Source organism: Rattus norvegicus, chromosome 1 (assembly GCF_021556685.1).
Source record: "Rattus norvegicus strain SHRSP/BbbUtx chromosome 1, alternate assembly SHRSP_T2T, whole genome shotgun sequence".
NCBI lineage: Eukaryota > Metazoa > Chordata > Mammalia > Rodentia > Muridae > Rattus > Rattus norvegicus.
Window position 1 is genome coordinate 77,776,425 of NC_141534.1, and position 23,304 is coordinate 77,799,728.

The window sequence follows — 23,304 nt, forward strand, 5'->3', positions numbered from 1 at the left end:
CCATTAACTCCTCCATTGAGGTCTGCATAGTCAGTTTGATGGGTTGTTCCAAGAATCTGCATCTGTATCAGTCAAGCTCTGGCAGAGCAGTTCAGAGGAAAGCTATTATCAGGATGATGTCAACAAGTACTTCCAATCAGCAATAGTGTCTGGTTTTGATGGATGATTTAAGATGAATCTCCAGGTGGCACAGTATCTGAATGGCCCTTCAGTCTCAGTTCCAATCTTTGTTCTTGTAGTTTCTTTAGACAGGAACAATTCTGGCTTAAAATTTTTGAGAAGGGTGGGTGGTCCCATTCCTCCCTCTTTAAAGACAACTTTATTCTTTATGCTTATGAAAGATTTCACATTCCTCTAGATACAAGTCTCATCACTCAAGGACAGCTTCTCACAGAATCAAAAGTCTTACTATGAGAAACACTGACATTTCAATGCACAGCAATATCCACTGGCAAACAGTAAACTTGTTTCCATCACTAAAACACAAAATAGGGAAGATCATCACCCAAACCAATGGGTGGTCTACATAGGCTCTGCCTACTTTCAGACTAACTCCACTGAAAGAAGTTAATGAGTGTACAATCTTCTGTAAACTCTCTGATTATCAATGTTGATTTGAGACTGCAAACAATATTACATGGGTAGAAAGATTTTTATAAGAAAAATTACATATCAAAACACTGTCTTGCTTCACAGTCATTAGTTGCTTCTAAGATGCTGAAGAAAAAAAATTCTAACAAACAATTCCTCACAGCCACTATTGCATTTAAAAATGAGATAAATAAAATTACAATGCAATTAAAAATATAGGAAAATAAAGGTAATGTAGAATAGATGGGTTAGCACACGTTATTAAATTGAATAAAATTGAACATAGAGAGAATGATCATGATTTCAAATTCAAAGATTAAGATTACATTATTTTCTCATTATTATTGAATGTTTGGAAGGTAGATTCACACAACTAAACCCCAAACCAAAGAGTACAAATGAGGGAACCCATGGCTCCAGCTGGCTTTGTAGCAGAAGACTCCCTTTTATAGCATCACTAGAAGGTGTGTTTCTTGGTCCTATGTAGCCTCGATTATTCAGTGTAGGGGAATGCTAAGTAGCTGAGGTAGGAGTGGTTGGGGGGGTGGGGAGAGCACCCTCATAGAAAAGGGGTGAGTAGGGAAGCATAAGAGGGTTATAAAGGAGACACTGTGAAGGGGATTAAAATTTGAAATATAAATAAATAAAATCATCATTAAAAAGAAAGAAAAAAAGCATGCACACAGAGTGGCATTTTCTTTGCTTCTTGCTGAACCTTAAAAACTCAATCTTTATCATGTAAATTAAATGTGCATCTGTGAAGAACTGAATGATTTCAGATAGTGCTGGATTAAATCTATATTTATGACTTGGTCTGATTATTGATTCTAAAGACAATGGAAACAGAGACATTAATTAGATATTCTGTTCATATTACTGGTGTGACATAGCCCACACTGTACATGGCCTGTGTATCTCAGTGACTATACACATGACACTGCCTCTCTGACTTGGACTTTGTAATACAATGTCCTGTGTGTCCCCAGTAGCTCTGATTGTACCATTACTGGATTTCTCACTGTGGACGTTCTGATACAACCCACTTACCTCATTTCAAATGTGGTTCACGTGAACACCTTGTTGAAATTTTACAAAGATCATATTTGAACAAAAGGTCATTCCTCATGTGTCTACAAACATGAGTGATATCATGGAGCCAGAGAATGAATTATCCTCCTAAGCATATACTGTTCAATGTTTATTACATGGGCTGTGAACACCAGTTGCAGAGCCCCAGGGAAGAAAGTGTTTTAGATTCCTCAAGGGCTTAGGAGCACTCTGAAAAACAAAATGAATCATGAGTATGTAACAAAGCTCTCCTTTGCCCAGAGAAATAAAAGATGGTAGAAATTTGATATGCTGATATGCATGGCACTTCACATCCATACTGCACGGGTTTAAGGCAGGAAAAATGTTCATTTTGATAGTAGTCTTCTTCTTCCACAACATTCCACTTCTCATGGCAAATTTCATTGATCCCAAGTGCTTTTGGAGAATAAATTTGAATGAAGTCAGGGATGAAGACTTGAGCATAACTTGTTCCTTCATCCTTGAAGCAGTTCAGATGCCTGTGGAAAAAGATTATTTCAACCAGACTCTGAATATCCTGTAAGTGCCTTTGTATTTTACATGTAAATGACAACTTGAATATTTGATGAGTGCTCTGAGGATGAAGATTAGGCAAATTCTTGAGTCTTCTGTCCTGTTTCTAATCTGAACACCAAGAAACAAGCTTAATTCTTTGACAGACTCTATCCTATTTTCTCCTTTTAATTAATTCAGTGAAGGTTTTGTTTTTCTTCCAGGTAGCCTCTGACTTAAACCCTGGAAGCTGAGGAATAAAAGTCTATGTACACTGATACTTCTCATAAAGCCCTCCTAATAACAGTTTATGTTGCTAGACAGTGATGACTTATTGAAATAGATCCTGTAATAATTCAGTGTGTTTAATCCCAACTATGTTCAAATAAATGAACTCTGCCGACAGTCCTTCCATCAGTGTGTTTCTCCTAGAGAATATGCTGGTTTCGGTAATATTCCTGGGGCATATAATTATCAAGGACTTTACATACATGCAAACTTACTCTATCAAATTCATTTCATGTGATCCTTCTTCCTTCTAATACTTCATCATGTTTGGGAAGAGATTTTTACACTCAGAAATTCATACTTCATATGAATGCCTGGATATATATTTAATGTCATTAGTGGGCAATGCATCCAAGTGTTTTAAAATATAAATCCAAAAGTACTTTAGCTTAGTGTTTCACATTGATCATGTACAATCATTGGTTTTTTATATTTCATAAAGTTCAGTTTGACCCTCCCTCTTTAGAATAAAACCTTTTTACCATATGGAATTAAATTATATGTTTGCATTATTTGAATAGTGAGGCCATCAATAACAGTGGTGACTTTTTATGTCCCTTGTCACAGCCATGGATAACAGTTGTGGTGTAGGATAGTGGGAACATGTGAGAACAGTGATACAGGAGTTCCCTATTATGGTTTTCTGTCATTATTTAAGAAGCATATCTTCTCTTTTCATGTCTAAGTTGGTTAATCTCTGACCCTTTACATTATATTTATATGTTGTGGGACGTTTTCAGGAATTTCAGCAAATATAAGATCACATTTGTGGTATCAATATCCATTTTGTGGATTGCATATAGTTGTTTTAAAACAAAGCCTTGGAATGCTAGACAACACAAGAATCTTAAGTAACATATACTTCTTTAACTTTAGTTGTACGAGGGGTTTGAGCATTGCACAAGATCTATTCTCAAATTTCTCTTATGTATTACTAAAGTTTTTAATTGAGATTTTTCTCTCTGTGGTAATAAAGAATATCCTAAAATGGCCTATTTTATAGAGTGTAGAAGGAAAACAATACAGGAATACAATTTTTGGTGAAATGCTTATTGTATTTACCTTAAATGTAATTATTAAATTTATAGGTGTCTATTCGGTGTTTATTGATCAAATTATATGAAATGGCAATGATGTTACAGGAGATGTTTTATTTTCGTTTTTATTTTTGGATTTTTTTTTAATTAGTATGTCAAATTTTATAGTGTTTCCTGGATCCCTGTCCATAAAACCTTTCCCAACCCCACTACCCAGCTTCTATAATGGAGTTCCCACACTCAAGCAACTACATTGGGGCATTGAACCATGGCAGAACCAAGGTCTTCTCATCCCATTGATACCCAACAATGTCTTCCTCTGTTATATAAGCAGCTGGAGCTATGGGTCTGTCCATGTGTACTCTTTGGATGGTGGATTAGTCCCTGGGAGCTCTGGTTGTTTGGTATTGTGGTTTTTATGGAGTTATAAACCAGTTCAGATCCCTCAATCCTTTCTCTAACTCCTCCATTGGGGACACTGTACTCAGTTCAATGGTGGGGTGTGAGCATCTGCCTCTGTATTTGCCATGCTCTGGCAGAGCCTCACAAGAAAAAGCTATAGAAGGCTCATGTCAGCTTATGCTTCTTGGCATCAGCATTGTCTGGGTTTGTTGACTGTGTGAGGGCTGTTTCCCCAGGTGTGGCAGTTTCAGGATGTCCTTTCCTTCAGTCTCTGCTGCAAACTTGTCTCCATGTATCCTCCTATGAATACTTTTGTTCTCCATTCTAAAATAAAGGCAGAAACAGCCACACTTTGTTTGTCTTTCTTCATGAGCTTCATATGATCTGTGGATTGTATCTTTAGTATCCAGAGCTTTTGAGCTACTATAAACTTATCAGTGACATGTTTGTTTCTGTGTTTGGTTTACCTCACACAGGCTGATATTTTCTAGATCCATACATTTGCCTATGAATTTAATGATGTTTACATGAACATAAAGACAATATAGTATTATTTCCATTGTCATGTGGCCTACTTTTATTACAAAACATGAATATATTCTATACAACGTACAGCGAAATCTCTTCTATTTTTTAAACATATAATACTGGAACATGCAAATATCACAATAATTTCCTTATCTTCCTAGCTCCCAATAGGATGTTCGTGTTATTTTAATGTAATTGGAAAGATTATCAAAGATGTTCCCTAGAATTAATTTATAATGATGAGAAGTTTCCAGAGTGAATATATTACATTCCTTTGTAAATAGAAAGTAGGTGAATGATAAGTGGAGGATGGGACAAATCCTTAATCTCTGCACTAAGTACTTAGCACAAGTGCATACCTGCATATCCTTTGCAGGGACAGTGTACAGCAAAGTATCTTATAAAACACTTGGATGTATTGTCCTCTGTAAACCTACATATTTCTTGCTAAAATACATACAACCATATGCATAGGCATCTATCCTTTACCAAATGCATGTTTGGTATTTGAATTTAATTAAAAGTAAAACTTTAGAAAAGATTTTCTTTCAGCAAAATATTGAAAGAAAAAATTAACAGGCTCTGGATAAATGTGAGGTGACATGTTAAGAATATTGGCTCCTAAATGTAAGTGATTGTAAGTACAGGAACCAAATGCTGCAGAAAGACTATTCTGTACTGATAAATCATGTTTTCACTTCCTTTACCAATTCAGTTAATTTCACAAGAAAATATCATGAACTCAATGGCTCTCATAACACATGTTTTTTTTTTTTTTTTTGGTTCTTTTTTTCGGAGCTGGGGACCGAACCCAGGGCCTTGCGCTTCCTAGGCAAGCGCTCTACCACTGAGCCAAATCCCCAACCCCCACATGTGTTTTTATATTACTCAATAATTTTTAAATGAAGCCATGATCAGAATTACTATTTTGTTCTTATCTATGGTATTCGTTTTACCTTCTGATCAAGCACTCAAAAATAGAGATGAAAATATGTCTTTGGAAGAGGTCAATACCATTTTTATGTATGGGAGACACAGTGTAAGAAATTATAAAGTGTTTGCTGTTTTCTAGGTTCTCATGTCCACCCAATCTCACCACAAAGCAATTAGGTTCCATCTTTAGTGTTTAGATGCACAAATTTCCAGTACAGCATGGTGCTTTTACTGAGATCGAATGATCATGCATAGATATCTGGCAATAATAAACACTCTACTCTTTTACAGAAAAACAATGAAAAACCACAAATACGCTATGGCATTGGCCTTTTCAATTGATGAAATCAACAGGAATCCCGATCTTTTACCAAATATGTCTTTGATCATAAAATACCCTTTGGGCCATTGTGATGGACAAACTGAATTACTTACACCCTATTTATACAGTAAAATATATTTTAGGCCTATCCCTAATTATTTCTGTAATGAAGAGAATATGTGTACATTTCTGCTTACGGGACCGCATTGGAGGACATCTTATCATTTCTGGATACACTTGAACATCTTCTTATCTCCTAGTGTGAGTTATTATAAACCACAGATTTTATTTTTGCAGCTTTAAGAAGAGGTCAAATTAACTGTATTTTTAATAATTTCTCATTTTGATTTCATAAAAAATTTTACATTACATCCAAGGAAGAAGGGGAAGAGGAGCAATCAAACAAAAAGCAAAACTGAGAAACACATGTTGGGGAGGAAGCGGTTCAGGTGGAAGAGATCTACAGTTGGGTATGTGTACTGCCCAGTGCAAATGCAATTGCTTTGTTACTGAGCACTACTTATGGGAAGAGAACATCCCAACTCATGTTCTATAAAATGCTGTTAGAGAAAGTTAGGCACCCAGGTGGAAAGATGACTGGGAATTGGAAGACAGAGAGCAGTAAAAGTCAAGTAGACACTGAGAGTCACTGGCAGGCTAACTGCAGAGACCAACACTCACTTAAAAAGCTGGGAGCTGGTGGAGTTAATAAAAACATCATAACAAGGGAGATCGCTGGAAGATTAAAGAGAGGTTGCAACTCTTCAATGGGTTTAACATTTGCATCGTATTAATACACATATGTAAACACACACACACAGAAACACATACATGTGCACATGTGTATGTGAACACACATATATACACATGAATTACTTCTTGGCCCTGGAAGCACAATACTAAAAATATGAGAACTATTTCCCAAAGGGAAAGCATAATGAGGAGCAGCAGCCTCTGGGCCTCACAATTGACTGCTACCTAGCCAGCACACAGCCTAGTCTAAAAGAAGGACAAGTAGGGAACAGGGACCAGTTTTGCATAACATCAAAAAGAACCTGAGTCATAGAAAGAAGGCCTTCATGAGAACTCTGCTGCTTCAATCTCAGTTCTCCTTCAAGTTACCCTGGCAACAAGGGCTACATTATCAGAAGAGGATGGGCCTGTGCCTTCTGCTTTGTGGATGACTAAGACAAATATCACCTGCTAAGGTGTTGTATGTAACAGGAGTTTGAGGGGTTGGTGGTGCAACAAGGAAAGTATGTTCCATAATGGAGCAGGAAGCATGTATGCATGTCCCTATGTGTATGTACATGTGTACACGTTTATGTGAAAAGTGCAGCTATATATACATCGAAAGAAGTTGTAGGCATGCACTTAAAGGCCTAAGGTCTTTGTCCTTTGTCATGGTTAGTATCGAGGTGGGAAAGATATAGCTGTCAAGACCTAAGGTATCACCAGGGCAGGCAGAGAGGACAAAAAGTTCCACACATACAAGAGACACTAGCCTAGGACAAGAAAAGGTATCCTTTCCACCTTCACTCCCCTTGTTCCTAAAAGACACCTAACACTTTCCCTGTAGTCCCTCCAGCTTTTAACCACTTAATCATCAAAATGTAGAAAACATAAAACCTAAAACATGGAAAGAGTGTGAGTAAAGAAGTAAAAACAGAATCCCACAATTATTTGTGTGCCAGTATGATGCACATACTTGGAGGTATTCAGAAATTATGACAGACTGAGTGGGGGATGTTTGGGTAGGAGATAAAAGTGTTCCTGAGCCCTGAAAAAAAGAAGTAATCACATCACAGAACTAGATGAGACTTTCATTAGACTCCAACTAATAGCAGAGACACATGAGCAGGGAAATCAAGGAAGGAGAGAGAGAGGGAGAGGGAGAGGGAGAGGGAGAGGGAGAGGGAGAGGGAGACGGAGAGGGAGAGGGAGAGGGAGAGGGAGAGGGAGAGGGAGAGGGAGAGGGAGAGGGAGAGGGAGAGGGAGAGGGAGAGGGAGAGGGAGAGAGAGGGGAAGGGAGAGGGAGAACTAGCAGGCAGCAGGCAGGCAGGTGGCCAGCTTGCACAGAGGGAGGGAACTAGAAAGTAGTGAGCAAGCCAACAAGCATAGCCAGGTCCTAGGTCCTGAGGAGAGGGGAGATTCTTCAGGATCCTCTGGGGCCCTTCCTCAAGTCCATAGCACCTCCAGTACCCAGTGGGTCAGGCATGATCAGGCCTGGCCATGGTCTATTTGCTGAAGGTGGATCAGGAAGTGAAGCTTGATTTTTTTAAGAGAGCAGATCACAAATGAGGAAGAAGACTTGGTATCAAAATTTTTCCCAAAGATGTAGTTAGAACATGAAAGAACCAATCCTAAATATCTATGACCTAACTCAAATTCACTCAGAAAAGATTATTGCAGTTCTTGATCCCATTCTCCTCACCAATAGCCATGATGTACTGGATGGACCCACTAGCAAGAAGTGCAGACTGGATGAATGTAAAGAGGGAACCAAGGTGTTTGTAGTGACCAATGGGATGTTGAAAAACAACCAGGAGACTGTGGACATTATTGACAAAGAAAAACCCGAGTTTCAGCTGCTGATCTCGAAGTGTCACATGATCAAAATATGGATTCATCTTTATTCCCAGAATAGAAGGGAACAATTTCAGAGTGTCAATTCAGGAGAAAACAGTTGCATAGCTAAGAACTGTCGAGAGTGATGCTGTGTCTTATCTGGACTAAATTTTGACATATTGTATTACAAGAGCAACTTTGTTTTCTAAAATATCTAAATATTCCCATGTGGAGGACTATCACCACACTGCCACAGAAATTGATAAGAATGGGTACATCATCCTCTGCCTATCATCTCAGTGCTGAGCAACCAGTATGGCATTCTACATGACATGATCCTGAAAATCTTTGAGATCAAATGGCCCTGGAGCAGTAATGCAGAGACACTGTATAGTGGACAAGGCTAGGGCCAGGGTCACTTGTGAGTCTGCCTCATAGCCTATATTGCCTTGTTTTGTTATATGAGTATTGTGAAGGGGAAAATGGCTGGAAATGGGCCAGGAATTATTAACATCATATCTCTTTGGGAGACTTTGATAGATTTTAAGAAAGTTAATGAATAAGATTGGACTTATGTGCATGTCAAGATATGTAGTTCCAGGGTACTTACTAAGCATAGACATTATAGGACTTTCTGCAAGGCACCACCTCCAGAACTCCACAGATTCCAGAAAGGAGGAATAGAAGAAGAATTCGCTGGTGTGGTGGTAGAGAGAATCTTGTAGCTTGACTGACTGGCAGTGAGAGAATTTCTTTATTTAAACAAATCTCAGTAAGCAGAGATTGTTTCATGTTGTTGAAAACATAGAACACACCATTTCAGTCAGAGTGCCAGTTCTCATGAGAACCTCTGGCAAAAATTTCAGCAAATACTGCTACAATTATTTTTTTCAAACTTCTATTTTTTTACATTTTCCTTAAATTTATTACTATTTTTTTCATCTTTTAAAATTTTTTTAAATTTTCTTTTATCTTTATTAACTTGAGAATTTCTTATTTACATTTTGATTGATATTCCCCTTCCCGGTTTCCGGACCAACACCCCCTTACACCTCCCCTCCCGTTCTTTATGTGTGTTCCCCTCCCCATCTTCCCCCCATTACAACCCTCCCCCCAACAATCACGTTCACTGGGTGTTCAGTCTTGGCAGAACCAAGGGCTTCCCCTTCCACTGGTGCTCTTACTAGGCTATTCATTGCTACCTATGAGGTTGGAGCCCAGGGTCAGTCCATGTATAATCTCTGGGTAGTGGCTTAGTCCCTGGAAGCTCTGGTTGGTTGGCAATGTTGTTCATATGGGGTCCCGAGCCCCTTCAAGCTCTTCAATTCCTTTCTCTGATTCCTTCAACAGGGGTCCCGTTCTCAGTTCAGTGGTTTGCTGCTGGCATTCGCCTATGTATTTGCTGTATTATGTCTGTATCTCTCAGAAGACATCTATATCAGGTTCCTGTCAGCCTGCAGTTCTTTGCTTCATCCATTTTATCTAATTGGGGGGCTGTATATGTATGGGCCACATGTGGGGCAGGCTCTGAATGGGTGTTCCTTCTGTCTCTGTTCTAAATTTTGCCTCCCTCTTCCCTGCCAAGGCTATTCTTCTTCCCCTTTTAAAGAAGGAGTTAAGCATTCACATTTTGATCATCCGTCTTGAGTTTCATTTGTTCTAGGCATCTAGGGTAATTCAAGCATTTGGGCTAATAGCCAGTTAATAATGAGTGCATACCATGTGTGTTTTTCTATGATTGGGTTACCTCACTCAGGATGATATTTTCCAGTTCCATCCATTTGACTATGAATTTCATAAAGTCATTTTTTGATAGCTGAGTAATATTCCATTGTGTAGATGTACCACGTTTTCTGTATCCATTCCTCTGTTGAAGGGCATCTGGGTTCTTTCCGGCTTGTGGCTATTATAAATAAGGCTGCTATGAACATAGTGGAGTATGTGTCCTTGTTATATGTTGGGGCACCTTGTGGGTATATGCCCAAGAGAGGTATAGCTGGATCCTCAGGTAGTTCAATGTCCAATTTTCTGAGGAATCCCCAGACTGATTTCCAGAATGGTTGTACCAGTCTGCAATCCCACTGACAATGGAGGAGTGTTCCTCTTTCTCCACGTCCTCGCCAGCATTTTCTGTCACCTGAGTTTTTGATCTTAGCCATTCTCACTTGTGTGAGGTGAAATCTCAGTTTTTTTTTGATTTGCATTTCCCTTATGATTAAAGATGTTGAACATTTCTTTAGGTGTTTCTCAACCATTTGGCTTTCATCGGCTGTGAATTCTTTGTTTAGCTCTCAACCACATTTTTAATAGGGTTATTTGTCTCCCTGTGGTCTAATTTCTTGAGTTCTTTGTATATTTTGGATATAAGCCCTCTATTTGTTGTAGGATTGGTAAAGATCTTTTCCCAATCTGATGGTTGCCGGTTTTTCCTAATAACAGCATCCTTTGCCTTACAGAAGTTTGCAGTTTTAAGAGATCCCATTTGTCGATTGTTGATCTTAGAGCAAAAGCCATTGGTGTTTTGTTCAGGAAATTTTCTCCAATGCCCATGTGTTCAAGATGCTTCCCCACTTTTTCTTCTATTAGTTTGAGTGTATCTGGTTTGATGTGGAGGTCCTTTATCCACTTGGACTTAAGCTTTTTATAGTGTGATAGGCATAAATCAATCTGCATTCTTCTATATGCTGACCTCCAGTTGAACCAGCACCATTTGCTGAAAATGCTCTTTTTTCCATTGGATAGTTTTGGCCCCTTTGTCAAAAATCAAGTGACCATAGGTGTGTGGGTTCATTTCTGGGTCTTCAATTCTATTCCATTGGTCTATCTGTCTGTCTCTGTACAAATACCATGCAGTTTTTATCACTATTGCTCTGTAATACTGCTTGAGTTCAGGGATAGTGATTCCCCCAGAAGTCCTTTTATTGTTGAGGATACTTTTAGCTATCCTGGGATTTTTATTATTCCAGATGAATTTGAAAATTGTTCTAACTCTCTGAAGAATTGGATTGTTATTTTGATGGGGATTGCATTGAATCTGTAGATCGCTTTTGGTAAAGTGGCCATTTTTATCATATGAATCCTGCCAATCCATGAGCATGGGATATCTTTCCATCATCTGAGGTCTTGAATTTCTTTCTTCAGAGGTTTGAAGTTCTTATTGTACAGATCTTTTACTTGCTTGGTTAAAGTCACACCAAGGTATTTTATAATTTTTGGGACTATTATAAAGGTGTCGTTTCCTAATTTCTTTCTCAGCTTGTTTCTCTTTTGTGTAGAGGAAGGCTACTGATTTACTTGAGTTTATTTTATACCCAGCCACTTTGCTGAAGTTGTTTTTCAGCTTTAGTAGTTCTCTGGTGGAACTTTTGGGATCACTTAAATATACTATCATATCGTCTGGAAATAGTGATATTTTGACTTCTTCTTTTCCAATCTGTATCCCCTTGACCTCCTTTGGTGTATGATTGCTGTGGCTAGAACTTCAAGAACTATATTGAATAAGTAGGGAGAGAGTGGGCAGCCTTGTCTAGTCCCTGATTTTAGTGGGATTGCTTCACTTCTCTCCATTTAGTTTAATGTTAGCAACTGGTTTGCTGTATATGGCTTTTACTCTGTTTAGGTATGGGCCTTGAATTCCTATTCTTTCCAGGACCTTTATCATGAAGGGGAGTTGAATTTTGTCAAATGCTTTCCCAGCATCTAATGTGATCATGTGGGTTTGTTCTTTTAGTTTGATTATATAATGGATCACGTTGATGGTTTTCCGTACATTAAACCAACCCTGCATGCCTACTTGATCATGTAGGATGATTGTTTTGATGTGCTCTTGGATTCGGTTTGCCAGAATTTTATTGAGTATTTTTGAGTCGATATTCATAAGGGAAATTGGTCTGAAGTTCTCTTTCCTTGTTAGGTCTTTGTGTGGTTTAGGTATAAGAGTAATTGTGGCTTCATAGAAGGAATTCGGTAGTGCTCCATCTGTTTCAATATTGTGGAATAGTTTGGATAATATTGGTATGAGGTCTTCTATGAAGGTCTGATAGAATTCTGCACTAAAGCTGTCTGGACCTGGGCTCTTTTTCGTTGGGAGACCTTTAATGACTGCTTCTATTTCCTTAGGAGTTATGGGGTTGTTTAAGTGGTTTATCTGTTACTGATTTAACTTTGGTACCTGGTATCTGTCTAGGAAATTGTCCATTTCCTGCAGATTTTCAAGTTTTGTTGAATGTAGGCTTTTGTAGTAAGATCTCATGATTTTTTAATTTCCTCTGACGTTGTACTTATGTCTCCCTTTTCATTTCTGATTTTGTTAATTTAGACACACTCTCTGTGTCCTCTTGTTAGTCTGGCTAAGGGTTTATCTATCTTGTTGATTTTCTCAAAGAACCAACTTTTGGTTCTGTTGATTCTTTCTATGGTCCTTTTTGTTTCTATTTGGTTGATTTCAGCTCTGAGTTTGATTATTTCCTGCCTTCTACTCCTCCTGGGTGTATGTGCTTCTTTTTGTTCTAGAGCTTTTAGGTGTGCTGTCAAGCTGGTGACATATGCTCTCTCCTGTTTCTTTCTGCAGGCATTCAGCGCTATGAGTTTTCCTCTTAGCACAGCTTACATTGTGTCTCATAAGTTTGGGTATGTTGTACCTTCATTTTCATTAAATTCTAAGAAGTCTTTAATTTCTTTCTTTATTTCTTCCTTGACCAGGTTATCATTGTGTAGAGCATTGTTCAACTTCCATGTATATGTGGGCATTCTTCCCTAATTGTTATTGAAGACCAGCTTTAGCCCTTGGTGGTCTGATAGGATGCATGGGATTATTTCTATCTTTCTGTATCTGTTGAGGCCTGTTTTATGACCAATTATATGGTCAATTTTGGAGAAAGTACCATGTGGTGGTGAGAAGAATGTATAACCTTTTGCTTTAGGATCGAATATTGTATAAATATCTGTTAAGTCCAGTTGGTTCATGACTTCTCTTAGTCTGTCTATGTCTCTGTTTAATTTCTGTTTCCATGACCTGTCCATTGATGAGAGTGGAGTGCTTAAATCTCCTACTATTATTGTGTGAGTTGCAATGTATGCTTTGAGCTTTAGTAAGGTTTCTTTTATGTGTGTAGGTGCCCTTGTATTTGGAGCATAGATATTTAGGATTGAGAGTTCATCTTGGTGGATTTTTCCTTTGATGAATTTGAAGTGTCCTTCCTTATCCTTTTTGATGACTTTTCATTGAAAATCGATTTTATTTGATATTAGAATGGCTACTCCAGCTTTCTTCTTTAGACCATTTGCTTGGAAAGTTGTTTTCCAGCCTTTCACTCTGAGGTAGTGTCTGTCTTTGTCTCTGAAGTGTGTTTCATGTAGGCAGCAGAATGCAGGGTCCTCATTGAGTATCCAGGTTGATAATCTATGTCTTTTTATTGGGGAGTTGAGACCATTGATGTTGAGAGATATTAAGGAATAGTGATTATTGCTTCTTGTTACATTCATATTTGGATGTGAGGTTATGTTTGTGTGCTTTTCTTCTCTTTCTTTTGTTGCCAAGACGATTAGTTTCTTGCTATTTCTAGGGTGTAGCTTGCCTCCTTATGTTGGGCTTTACGATTTATTATCCTTTGGAGCACTGGATTTGTAGAAAGATATTGTGTAAATTTGGTTTTGTCGTGGAATATCCTGGTTTCTCCATCTATGTTAATTGAGAGTTTTGCAGGATACGGTAACCTGGGATGGCATTTGTGTTCTCTTAGGGTCTGTATGACATCTGTCCAGGATCTTCTGGCTTTCATAGTCTCTGGAGAGAAGTCCGGTTTTATTCTGATAGGTCTGCCTTTATATGTTACTTGACCTTTTTCCCTTACTGCTTTTAATATTCTTTCTTTATTTCACATAACACTATTATGTGACGGAAGGAGTTTCTTTTCTGGTCCAATCTATTTGGAGTTCTGTAGGCTTCTTGTACATTTATGGGCATCTCTTTCTTTAGGTTAGGGAAGTTTTCTTCTATGATTTTGTTGAAGATATTTACTAGTCCTTTGAACTGGGAGTCTTCACTCTCTTCTATACCTATTATCCTTACTTTTGATCTTCTCATTCAGTCCTGGGTTTCCTGTATGTTTTGGACCAGTACCTTTTTCTGTTTTACATTATCTTTGACAGTTGTGTCGATGATTTCTATGGAATCTTCTGCTCCTGAGATTCTCTCTTCTATCGCTTGTATTCTGTTGGTGATGCTTGTATCTACAACTCCTTGTCTATTCCTTTGGTTTTCTTTTTTTTCTCCATCTTATTAAATTGGTTATTTCTTATTTACATTCAATTGTTATTACCTTTCCAGGTTTCTTGGCAAAGAGCCACATAACCTCTCCCCCTCTTCTTCCATATGTGTGGTCCCCTCCCCATCCTCCTCCCCTTACCACCCTCCCCCCAACAGTCCTGTTCACCGGGGATTCAGTCTTGGCAGGACCAAGTGCTTCCCTTTCCACTGGTGCTCTGATTAGGCTATCCATTGCTGGGTACGCAGTTGGAGTCCAGGGTCATCCATGTATAGTCTTTGGGTAATGGCTTAGTCACTGGAAGCTCTGGTTGGTTGGCATTGTTGTTTATATGGGGTCTCAAGCCCCTTCAAGGTCTTTCAGTCCTTTCTCTGTTTCCTTCAATGGGGGTCCCTTTCTCCGTTCAGTGGTTTTATTGTGGTATTCGCCTATGTATTTGCTGTATTCTGGCTGTGTCTCTCAGGAGAGATCTACATCCAGTTCCTGTCGGCCTGCACTTCTTTGCTTCATCCATCTTATCTAGTTTGGTGGCTGTATAGGTATGGGTGACATGTGGGGCAGGATCTGAATGGGTGTTCCTTCTGCCTCTGTTCTAAACTTTGCCTCCCTATTCCCTGCCAAGGGTACTCTTGTTCCCCTTTTAAAAAGGAGTGAAGCACTCGCATTTTGGTCATCCTTCTTGAGTTTCATGTGTTCTGTGCATCTAGGCTAATTCAAGCATTTGGGCTAATATCCACTTATCAAAGAGTGCACACCATGTGTGTTTTTCTTTGATTGGGTTAACTCACTCAGGATGATATTTTCCAGTTCCATCCATTTGCCAAAGAATTTCATGAAGTCATTATTTTTTATAGCTGAGTAATATTCCATTGTGTAGATGTACCACATTTTCTGTATCCACTTCTATTTTTTATTTAATCCTTTTTAAATTAGATATATTTCTTTACTTACATTTCAAATATTATTCCCTTTCCCTGTTTCCTGTCCATAAGCCCCCAGCCCCTTCCCCTCTCCCTTATGAATATTCCCCCCCATTACCCCTCTTACCACCCACCACCACGACATTTGCCTGCACTGGGGGCCCAACCCTGGCAGAACCACTGGCTTCTCCTTCCACGGGTGCCCCAATAAGTATATTCTATGCTCCACATGCAGTTGGAGCACTTATAGTCTTTCGATAGTGGTTTAGTTCCTGGAAGCTCTGGTTGGTTGGCATTGTTGTTCTTATGGGGTTGAAAACTCCTTCAACTCTATACATACTTCCTCCAATTCCCCCAAAGGGGGTCCTGTTCTCTGTTCAGTGGTTTGCTGCTAGAATTGACCACTGTATTGGACATGCTCTGTATGTGCCTCTAAGGAGAGATCTATATCCACTCCCTTTCAGCATGCAGTTTTTAGCTTCATCAATCTTATCTAGTTTTGGTGTCTGTATATAAATGGGACACATGGGCTATCTTTGGGGCACACTCTGAATGGCCATTACTTCAGTCACTTCTCTAATCTTTGCTTCCATATACCCTCCGATAGATAGTTTTTCACGTATTAAGAAGGAGTGGACGTATTCGAATTTTGGTCATCTTTCTTCTTGAGCTTACTGTGGTCTATAGATTGCATCTTGGGTAATTCAAGTTTTTGGGCTAATATCCACTTTTCTATGAATGCATACCAAGTGTATATTACTGTGATTGGGTTAACACATTCAGGATGATATTTTCTAGTTCATTCCATTTGCCTATGAATTTCATGAAGTCATTGTTTATGATAGCTGAATAGTACTCGATTGTGTAGATGTACCACATATTGTTGAATACATTCTACTGTTGAAGGGCATCTGCGTTCTTTCCATCTTCCAGTTATTATAAATAAGGCTGCTATGAACATAGTGGAACATGTGTCTTTGTTGTATGTTGGACCATCTTTTAGGTAAATGACCAGAAGAGGTATAGCTGGGTTCTCAGCTAGTGCAACATCCATTTTTTCTGAGCAATATCCAGATAGATTTCCAGAATGTGTACCAGTTTGCAATCCTGCCAACAATATAAGAGTGTGTCTCTTTCTCCACATCCTCACCAGCATCTGCTGTCACCTGAGTTTTTTATCTTAGCTCTTCTGACTGATGTGAGGTGGAAACTCAGTGTTGTTTTGATTTACATTTCCGTGATGACTAAGGAAGTTGAACATTTCTTTAGGTGCATTTTGGCCATTCAATATTTCTCAGCTGAGAATGTATTGTTTAGCACTGTACCCCATTTTTAATAGGGTTATTTGGCTCTCTGTAATCTAACTTCTTGAGTTCTTTGTATATTTTGGATATTAGACCTCTATCAGTTGACGAATTGGTAAAGGTCTTTTCCCAATCTGTTGGTTGCCATTTTGTCCAAACAACAGTGTCATTGGCCTTAGAGAAGCTTTGCAGTTTTATGAGGTCCCATTTGTTGGTTCTTGATCTTTGAGCATAAGCCATTGATGTTTTATTTGGGAAATTTTCCCCAGTACCCATGTGTTCAAGAATCTTCCCTAGTTTTTCTTCTATTAGTTTGAGTGTATCTGGTTTGATGTGAAGGTCCTTGATCCACTTGGACTTAAGCTTTGTACAGGGTGATAAGAATGGATTGATCTGCATTCTTCTACATGCTGACCTCCACTTGAACCAGCACCATTTGCTGAAAATGCTTTCTTTCTTCCATTAGATTGTTTTATCTCCTTTGTCAAAGACCAGGGGACCACAAGTGTGTGGGTTCATTTCTGGGTCTTCAATTCTATTCCACTGGTCTATCTGTCAGTCTCTGTACACAAAACATACCACACAGCTTTTATGACTATTGTTCTGTAATACCGGTTGTAGTCAGGGTGGTGATTTCCCCATAAGTTATTTTATTGTTAAGTATACTTTTCGCAATCCTGGGGGGGTTTTTTGTTTGTTTGTTTGTTTGTTTTTCCAAATGAATTTGCAAATTGCTCTTTCTATCTCTATCAAGTAGGTATTTTGATGGGGATTTCATTGAATCTGTAGATTGCTTTTGGCAAAATGGCCATTTTTACTATATTAATCCTGCCAATTCATGAGCATGTGAGGTCTTTCCATCTTCTGTGATCTTCCTCAATTTCTTTCTTCAGAGACTTGAAGTTCTTGTCAACTGATCTTCTACTTGCTTAATTATATAAAGTCAGAGCAACATATTTTATATTGTTTGGGAATATTGTGAAGGGTGTCATTTCCCTAATTTCTTTCTCGGCCTGTTAATCCTTGAAATAGAGGAAGGCTACTGATTTGTTTGAGTTCGTTTTATACCCTAACACTTTGTTGAAGTTGTTTATCAGGTTAAGTAGTTCTCTGGTGGAACATTTGGGGTCACTTAAGTATACTATCATCTGCAAATAGTGATATTTTTATTTATTCCTGTCCAAATAGTATCCTTGACATCCTTTTGTTGTCTGATTGCTCTTGCTAGGACTTTGAGTACTATATTGAATAAGGAGGCAGAGAGTGGGCAGCCTTGTCTAGTCCCTGATTTTAGTGGGATTGCTTCAAGTTCCTCTCTATTTAGTTTGATGTTAGCTACTGGTTTTCTGTATATTTTTTTACTATGTTTAGAAATGGGCCTTGAATTCCTGATCTTTCCAGAACTTTTATCATGAAGTGATGTCAAATTGTGTCAAATGCTTTCTCAGCATGTAATGAAATAATTTTCTTTAATAATAAAATGAATATGTCCTATCTGTATGAACTTATTGCTATGTCTTATCTTTTACTCCTTTGCTTCCTCATCAGAATATACAAGAGTGGACCTTCACAAGTCAAGTTTTATAGGAAAGAGTGATTTGGGGTTCTGATACCTGCTTCTTTCATATTTTTCCACCATTAGAAGATACTTTGTTTAGAGGAGATAAATCCGTCCAATCTAACTTTGTTTCTGTAGAGTTTCCTCAAGAGATACAATTATGAGTTCTTTTTTTATTTCACCCCATAATTGCCTGGGTATTTAATAAGAAGACTTCTTAATCTGATCTGCTGCTAATATTTTGGTCTGCCAAATCTTGTTTATATTTTTAAATTTACTTTGTTCTGATGAACTGTTTCTGGAGTAGGCATAAAAGCAGAAATTCCAAGTGTATTTTTGAGCTTGATCCTAAAAAGGAGAACTCTGGCATCTTTACCTGAATCATAACATCTAGTATACAAGGAGTACCATGAAGTAGGGCAAGATAAGAATATTTGTCCCTAAAAGCTAAAGCATATTATGCATAGGACTTTCCTGTTAAATCTTAGAAACAGTGTGTCTGGATTAAGGCACAAATGGCTTTTTAAAAAAAATAGTCAAATATCCCCAATTTGTAAAAATGTTAAAGTCCCTCCAAACAGTGAAAATACTGATATCAAGACTAAAACTGAAAGACAGAAAGGCAGTAATTATAATACGCAGTTATATCTATGTCAAAGAACTATGCTTGCTAGTGATCCCATTAGATGTTGATGTGCCAGGCTTCCAAATTTGCTTATTTGAATCAGAAATGAGAGGAAAAGTCACAGATAATGAATTGTTTTGATGTAAATATGATTACAAGATTGTTAAGTTTACTACACTTCATGCTGCTCTCTGTGTTGTAGTTCCTTCAGCTTACCTATGGACCTTTCCATTCCATCTTCAGTGATAGTGAACAATTTCCATATCTCTATCAGATGGCCCCAAAGGACACATCAGTAGCATTGGCAATGGTCTCCTTCCTACTTTACTTCAAGTGGAACTGGGTTGGCCTTTTCATCACCGATGATGATCAAGGCAACCAATTTCTCTCTGAGTTGAAAAAAGAGAGCAAAATCAAGGAAATTTGCTTTGCCTTTGTGAGCATGATGTCAATCCATGAGGTTTCATTCAGTCAAAAAACTGAAATGTACTACAAACAAATTGTGATGTCATCTGCAAATGTTATTATCATTTATGGGGAAATAGACAGTATTATTGAATTGAGCTTCAGAATGTGGGAATCCCCAGTTATCCAGAAGATATGGGTCACCACAAAAGAAAAGAATTTTCCTACCATTAAGAGAAATTTAACTCATGACACATTCTATGGGACTCTTAATTTTTTACACCACCATGGGGAAATTTCAGGCTTTAAAAATTTTGTACAGACATGGTACCATGTCAGAAGCACAGATTTATATCTAGTAATGCCAGAGTGGAAATACTTTAACTATGAAGCCTCAGCATCTAACTGTAAAATACTGGAGAACTATTCATCCAATGCCTCACTGGAATGGCTATTGGAACAGAAGTTTGACATGGCTTTTAGTGATGGAAGTCAGAACATATATAATGCTGTCTATGCCATGGCTCATGCACTCCATGAGATGAATCTGCAACAGGTTGATAATCAAGCAATAGACAATGGGAAAGGAGCCAGTTCTCACTGCTTGAAGGTAGAGTTTCTTTTATTGGATGATGTCTGGTGTCGTCAATTGCACAGCCATTTAGAGACTCTCAGATGCCCACAATTAATACAACAGGAAGTATTTTCCAAAATAAATAGGCTTCTGAACATTTTTCCTAAAGAAAAAGAAATTGATAAATGAGGGTTGAAAAAGAAGGCAGAGCTGATCAATGAAAATTTGTGGTTTCATACAGAGTATCTTTAATGTCCATCAGCATGCCCTTCCAATATTGGATGGATATAAACAGTCCTTCCTCATGAATTTTCTCCATGATGAGAAGATGATTTTATGTATGTATACATTTGTCAGTTATATGGATATCATTTTAAGGAATGGTTTTCATTACTGTTCTCCAGTGATTCTGCCCATAGTGTAGGCTCTGGGTAACTTAATTGGATTTCTGAGAGTAATTAAGCATGAAAAAGTATTTGTATTCAATTCCATCTATAGAAATGTGTTTATATGTGTGAATGTATCTTTCTTGCTGTGTGCATGAATAAGTTTTACTCTTTCTGTGTATCTTGGTTCATCTTTGTGCTGCTTTGTACATACATGTTTATCTCTCTATGACCATAGAAGTGAGTAACGATTTGTCTATGTTTGAAATTTTTTCTGTGTGTTTATATATGTGTTTGTTTCCTTGTATGTTTGTCAGAGTATGTGTTTTTGTGTACCATGGCATGTATTTTGTGAGTTTATCTATGTGCTTATATGTATTTATATCTGCTTTACTGTGTATGTATCTGCTTAATCTTTGTCTTGTCTTGGCCTTTTCCTGCCTTTTTCCATTAGGTGTGAGTATAAATTTCTCTATGAGTCAATTTCATTCTGGGCTGATGCTTATATATTGATACTTCTCCTGGTGTGTTGCTGTATGTATGTGTGGAGTAAGGGGGGCATTTGTGTGTGTGTGTGTGTGTGTGTGTGTGTGTGTGTGTGTACATTTCTGTGTGTCTGTGTGTGTGCTTGTATGTGTGCCTCTGTATGTATTTTGCATGATTTCATATTTGTGTTTTTAGTTGAGTACATATCTATGTCTTTTTTCTGCCTGAATGTTTACATGTTTGTCTACATGTATGTGTTTTTTATGGAAAGAAGCATCTTACTGTAGTATATGTGTCACTCAGAAAAGATGTGAGCCTCTCTCTTTGCTACTGTGTGTGTGTGTGTGTGTGTGTGTGTGTGTGCGTGTGTATTGCATATCTTTGTTTGGTTCTACTCTTTTGTTTACTTGTGTTTGGTAGTCATCTCGGAAAGAATTGAAATATTATGGTAATTTCATTTATCCAATTGCTTTTGTTGTGATTTTTCTTTCATTCTTTAAATAATGTTGTCTTTACTATGAAATTGGAATTCATTTTCCGACTTGAAGTAACTGTATAGACTTAATTGTGCAATGCTTGCATTTTAGCTAAACTCCTTTCTGAGAAAGACCCACTTCACTAATCCTCTTGGGGACAGAGTGATTATGAAAGAGAGAGAAATCCTGCAAGAAGACTATAACATTTTTCACATTTGGAATTTCTCACAACACATTGGTTTTAAGGTGAAGATAGGAAAGTTCAGCCCATATTTTCCACATGATGGACACTTTCACCTATATGTAGACATGATTGAGTTGGCCACAGGAAGTAGAAAGGTGGGTGTGTACTAACTTATTGATTTATATTATACAACAGGAAACCCTGTCAGGTAGATTCACTGCAGCACATTGTAATGAAACATTTTGTCACAATAGGAACCAATTTCTATTCTCCTCTATTATATTTCTTTTTTCATTTTTTCTGGGATATGTCCCTTTATTTACATTTCAAATGTTGTTCCCTTTCCTGGTTTCTTGTCCACACACCCCTTATCCCCTCCTTCTCCCCAATAAGGGTCCCCCCCAACTACCCTCCCCCTCTTACCACCACCCTCCCAACACTAGGGGTCCAAACTTGACAGGACCAAGGACTTTCCTTTCCACTGGAGCCCAACAAAGGCCATCCTCTGCTACATATGCATTTGGAGCCCTGGGTCATCCATGTATAGACTTTGTATAGTGGTTTACTCCCTGGGAGCTCTGGTTGTCTGGCAGCATTTCACACATGCATAGAATATACATTTGTCATATCAGAAACATTTCTGAAATTTAATAAATATAAACTGTTCTTCACCAAAGTCTGATATTATCTTCTTTAAAATGTACAATATTCTCTTCATATTATTATTGTGATTGCACAGTAATCTCCTCCCTTTCCTTAAACCTCTGGAACATATGTACATAAGGGTGTGATTAATGTTAAAGATAGGAAATACTAAGTCATAAATGCTAACACCTTTATTATACCCAAAAATTGTATATTAGGAAGTTACTTATCAAGTTCATTGATGAACACAATTACAGCAATTCATATTCATAGAAAAATCACTTTTAAATAAAATTGAAAAAATCCTTGACTCTTTAGGTAAGATGAACAAAAGATGAAAGGAACATATAGACAGAACTAGAACAATAGACAAAGAAAGAGCTTTTAAAACACATCATATAGAGCAATAATAGAAAGCAGACAAAAGTAACAAATAATTTTCCATTATACTTGAATATTTTTGTTAACATTCTCTAAAGATATCAAAGACAACAGGCTGATTTATTTTTTAAGGCATGCCTTGGTTGACTGCAGAGAATGGGAGAGTCAGTCACATACAAGATGAGAACTTTTCTTTACAAAATTAATGGATGAAAACATTTTATTGGGAAATAAGAGGGAAAATGGAAATTAGAGAACATCAACTTGGGTGGATATGTCAGGAATAATTCTTAACTATAACACATACCAAAACAATACAACACAAAACAGAAAGATCATTGTCTGATAACAGGCAGAATTTCATCAAGGATATAATGCATGGTCCAAAGAATAAGTCATCTAAAATATTCAGAAATAGCTCTTAACCAAGCCCAACACTCATGCAGAGTTAAGGAAACTAAACAAGTGATAGAACAGGAGGAACCCATATTGATATGACATGTTTTTTTTCACAAACCAACTGACAATACTATAATACATGCAGAGAAAATTATTATCCATGAAAGTCAGAAATAATGCCAAGTAATTTTCATGGTTCATGTTTTTATCCACACACTTTAAAGACAGAGTTCTGAAAATCTCTGTCTGCTTCTTGCCCGTCTGCTCTATAATATGCATCCAAACCAGCCAAGTGTGATATGGAGACACTACCTTAAAATAAATTAATATAAAGTACAAAAGTAAGCCCATTTTCCTTACTTAAACTCAAGGTAATCTTTAAAATATTACAAAGTGTTAATGTAAATTTAAAGAAAATTATGGGGGGAAAGGAAAATGTAAGCTG

The 23,304-nt window shown here is 37.7% G+C and overlaps 1 protein-coding gene and 1 pseudogene across 2 annotated transcripts in view; both read left to right on the forward strand.

Moving 5' to 3' along the window:
• Positions 1-2,002: 2,002 nt before the first annotated feature.
• The window catches only part of Vom2r28 (vomeronasal 2 receptor, 28), a 29,312-nt gene continuing 8,010 nt past the window's right edge, over positions 2,003-23,304 (forward strand). For both annotated transcript variants that reach the window (NM_001099472.1, XM_087651753.1), the window contains exons 1-4: positions 2,003-2,199; positions 5,652-5,943; positions 19,126-19,938; positions 21,362-21,589. In NM_001099472.1, coding sequence (NP_001092942.1) covers positions 2,003-2,199; positions 5,652-5,943; positions 19,126-19,938; positions 21,362-21,589 — 1,530 coding nt within the window. The remainder of the gene's footprint in view (positions 2,200-5,651; positions 5,944-19,125; positions 19,939-21,361; positions 21,590-23,304) is intronic.
• Positions 7,915-8,657, forward strand: LOC103691055 (proteasome activator complex subunit 3 pseudogene; annotated as a pseudogene).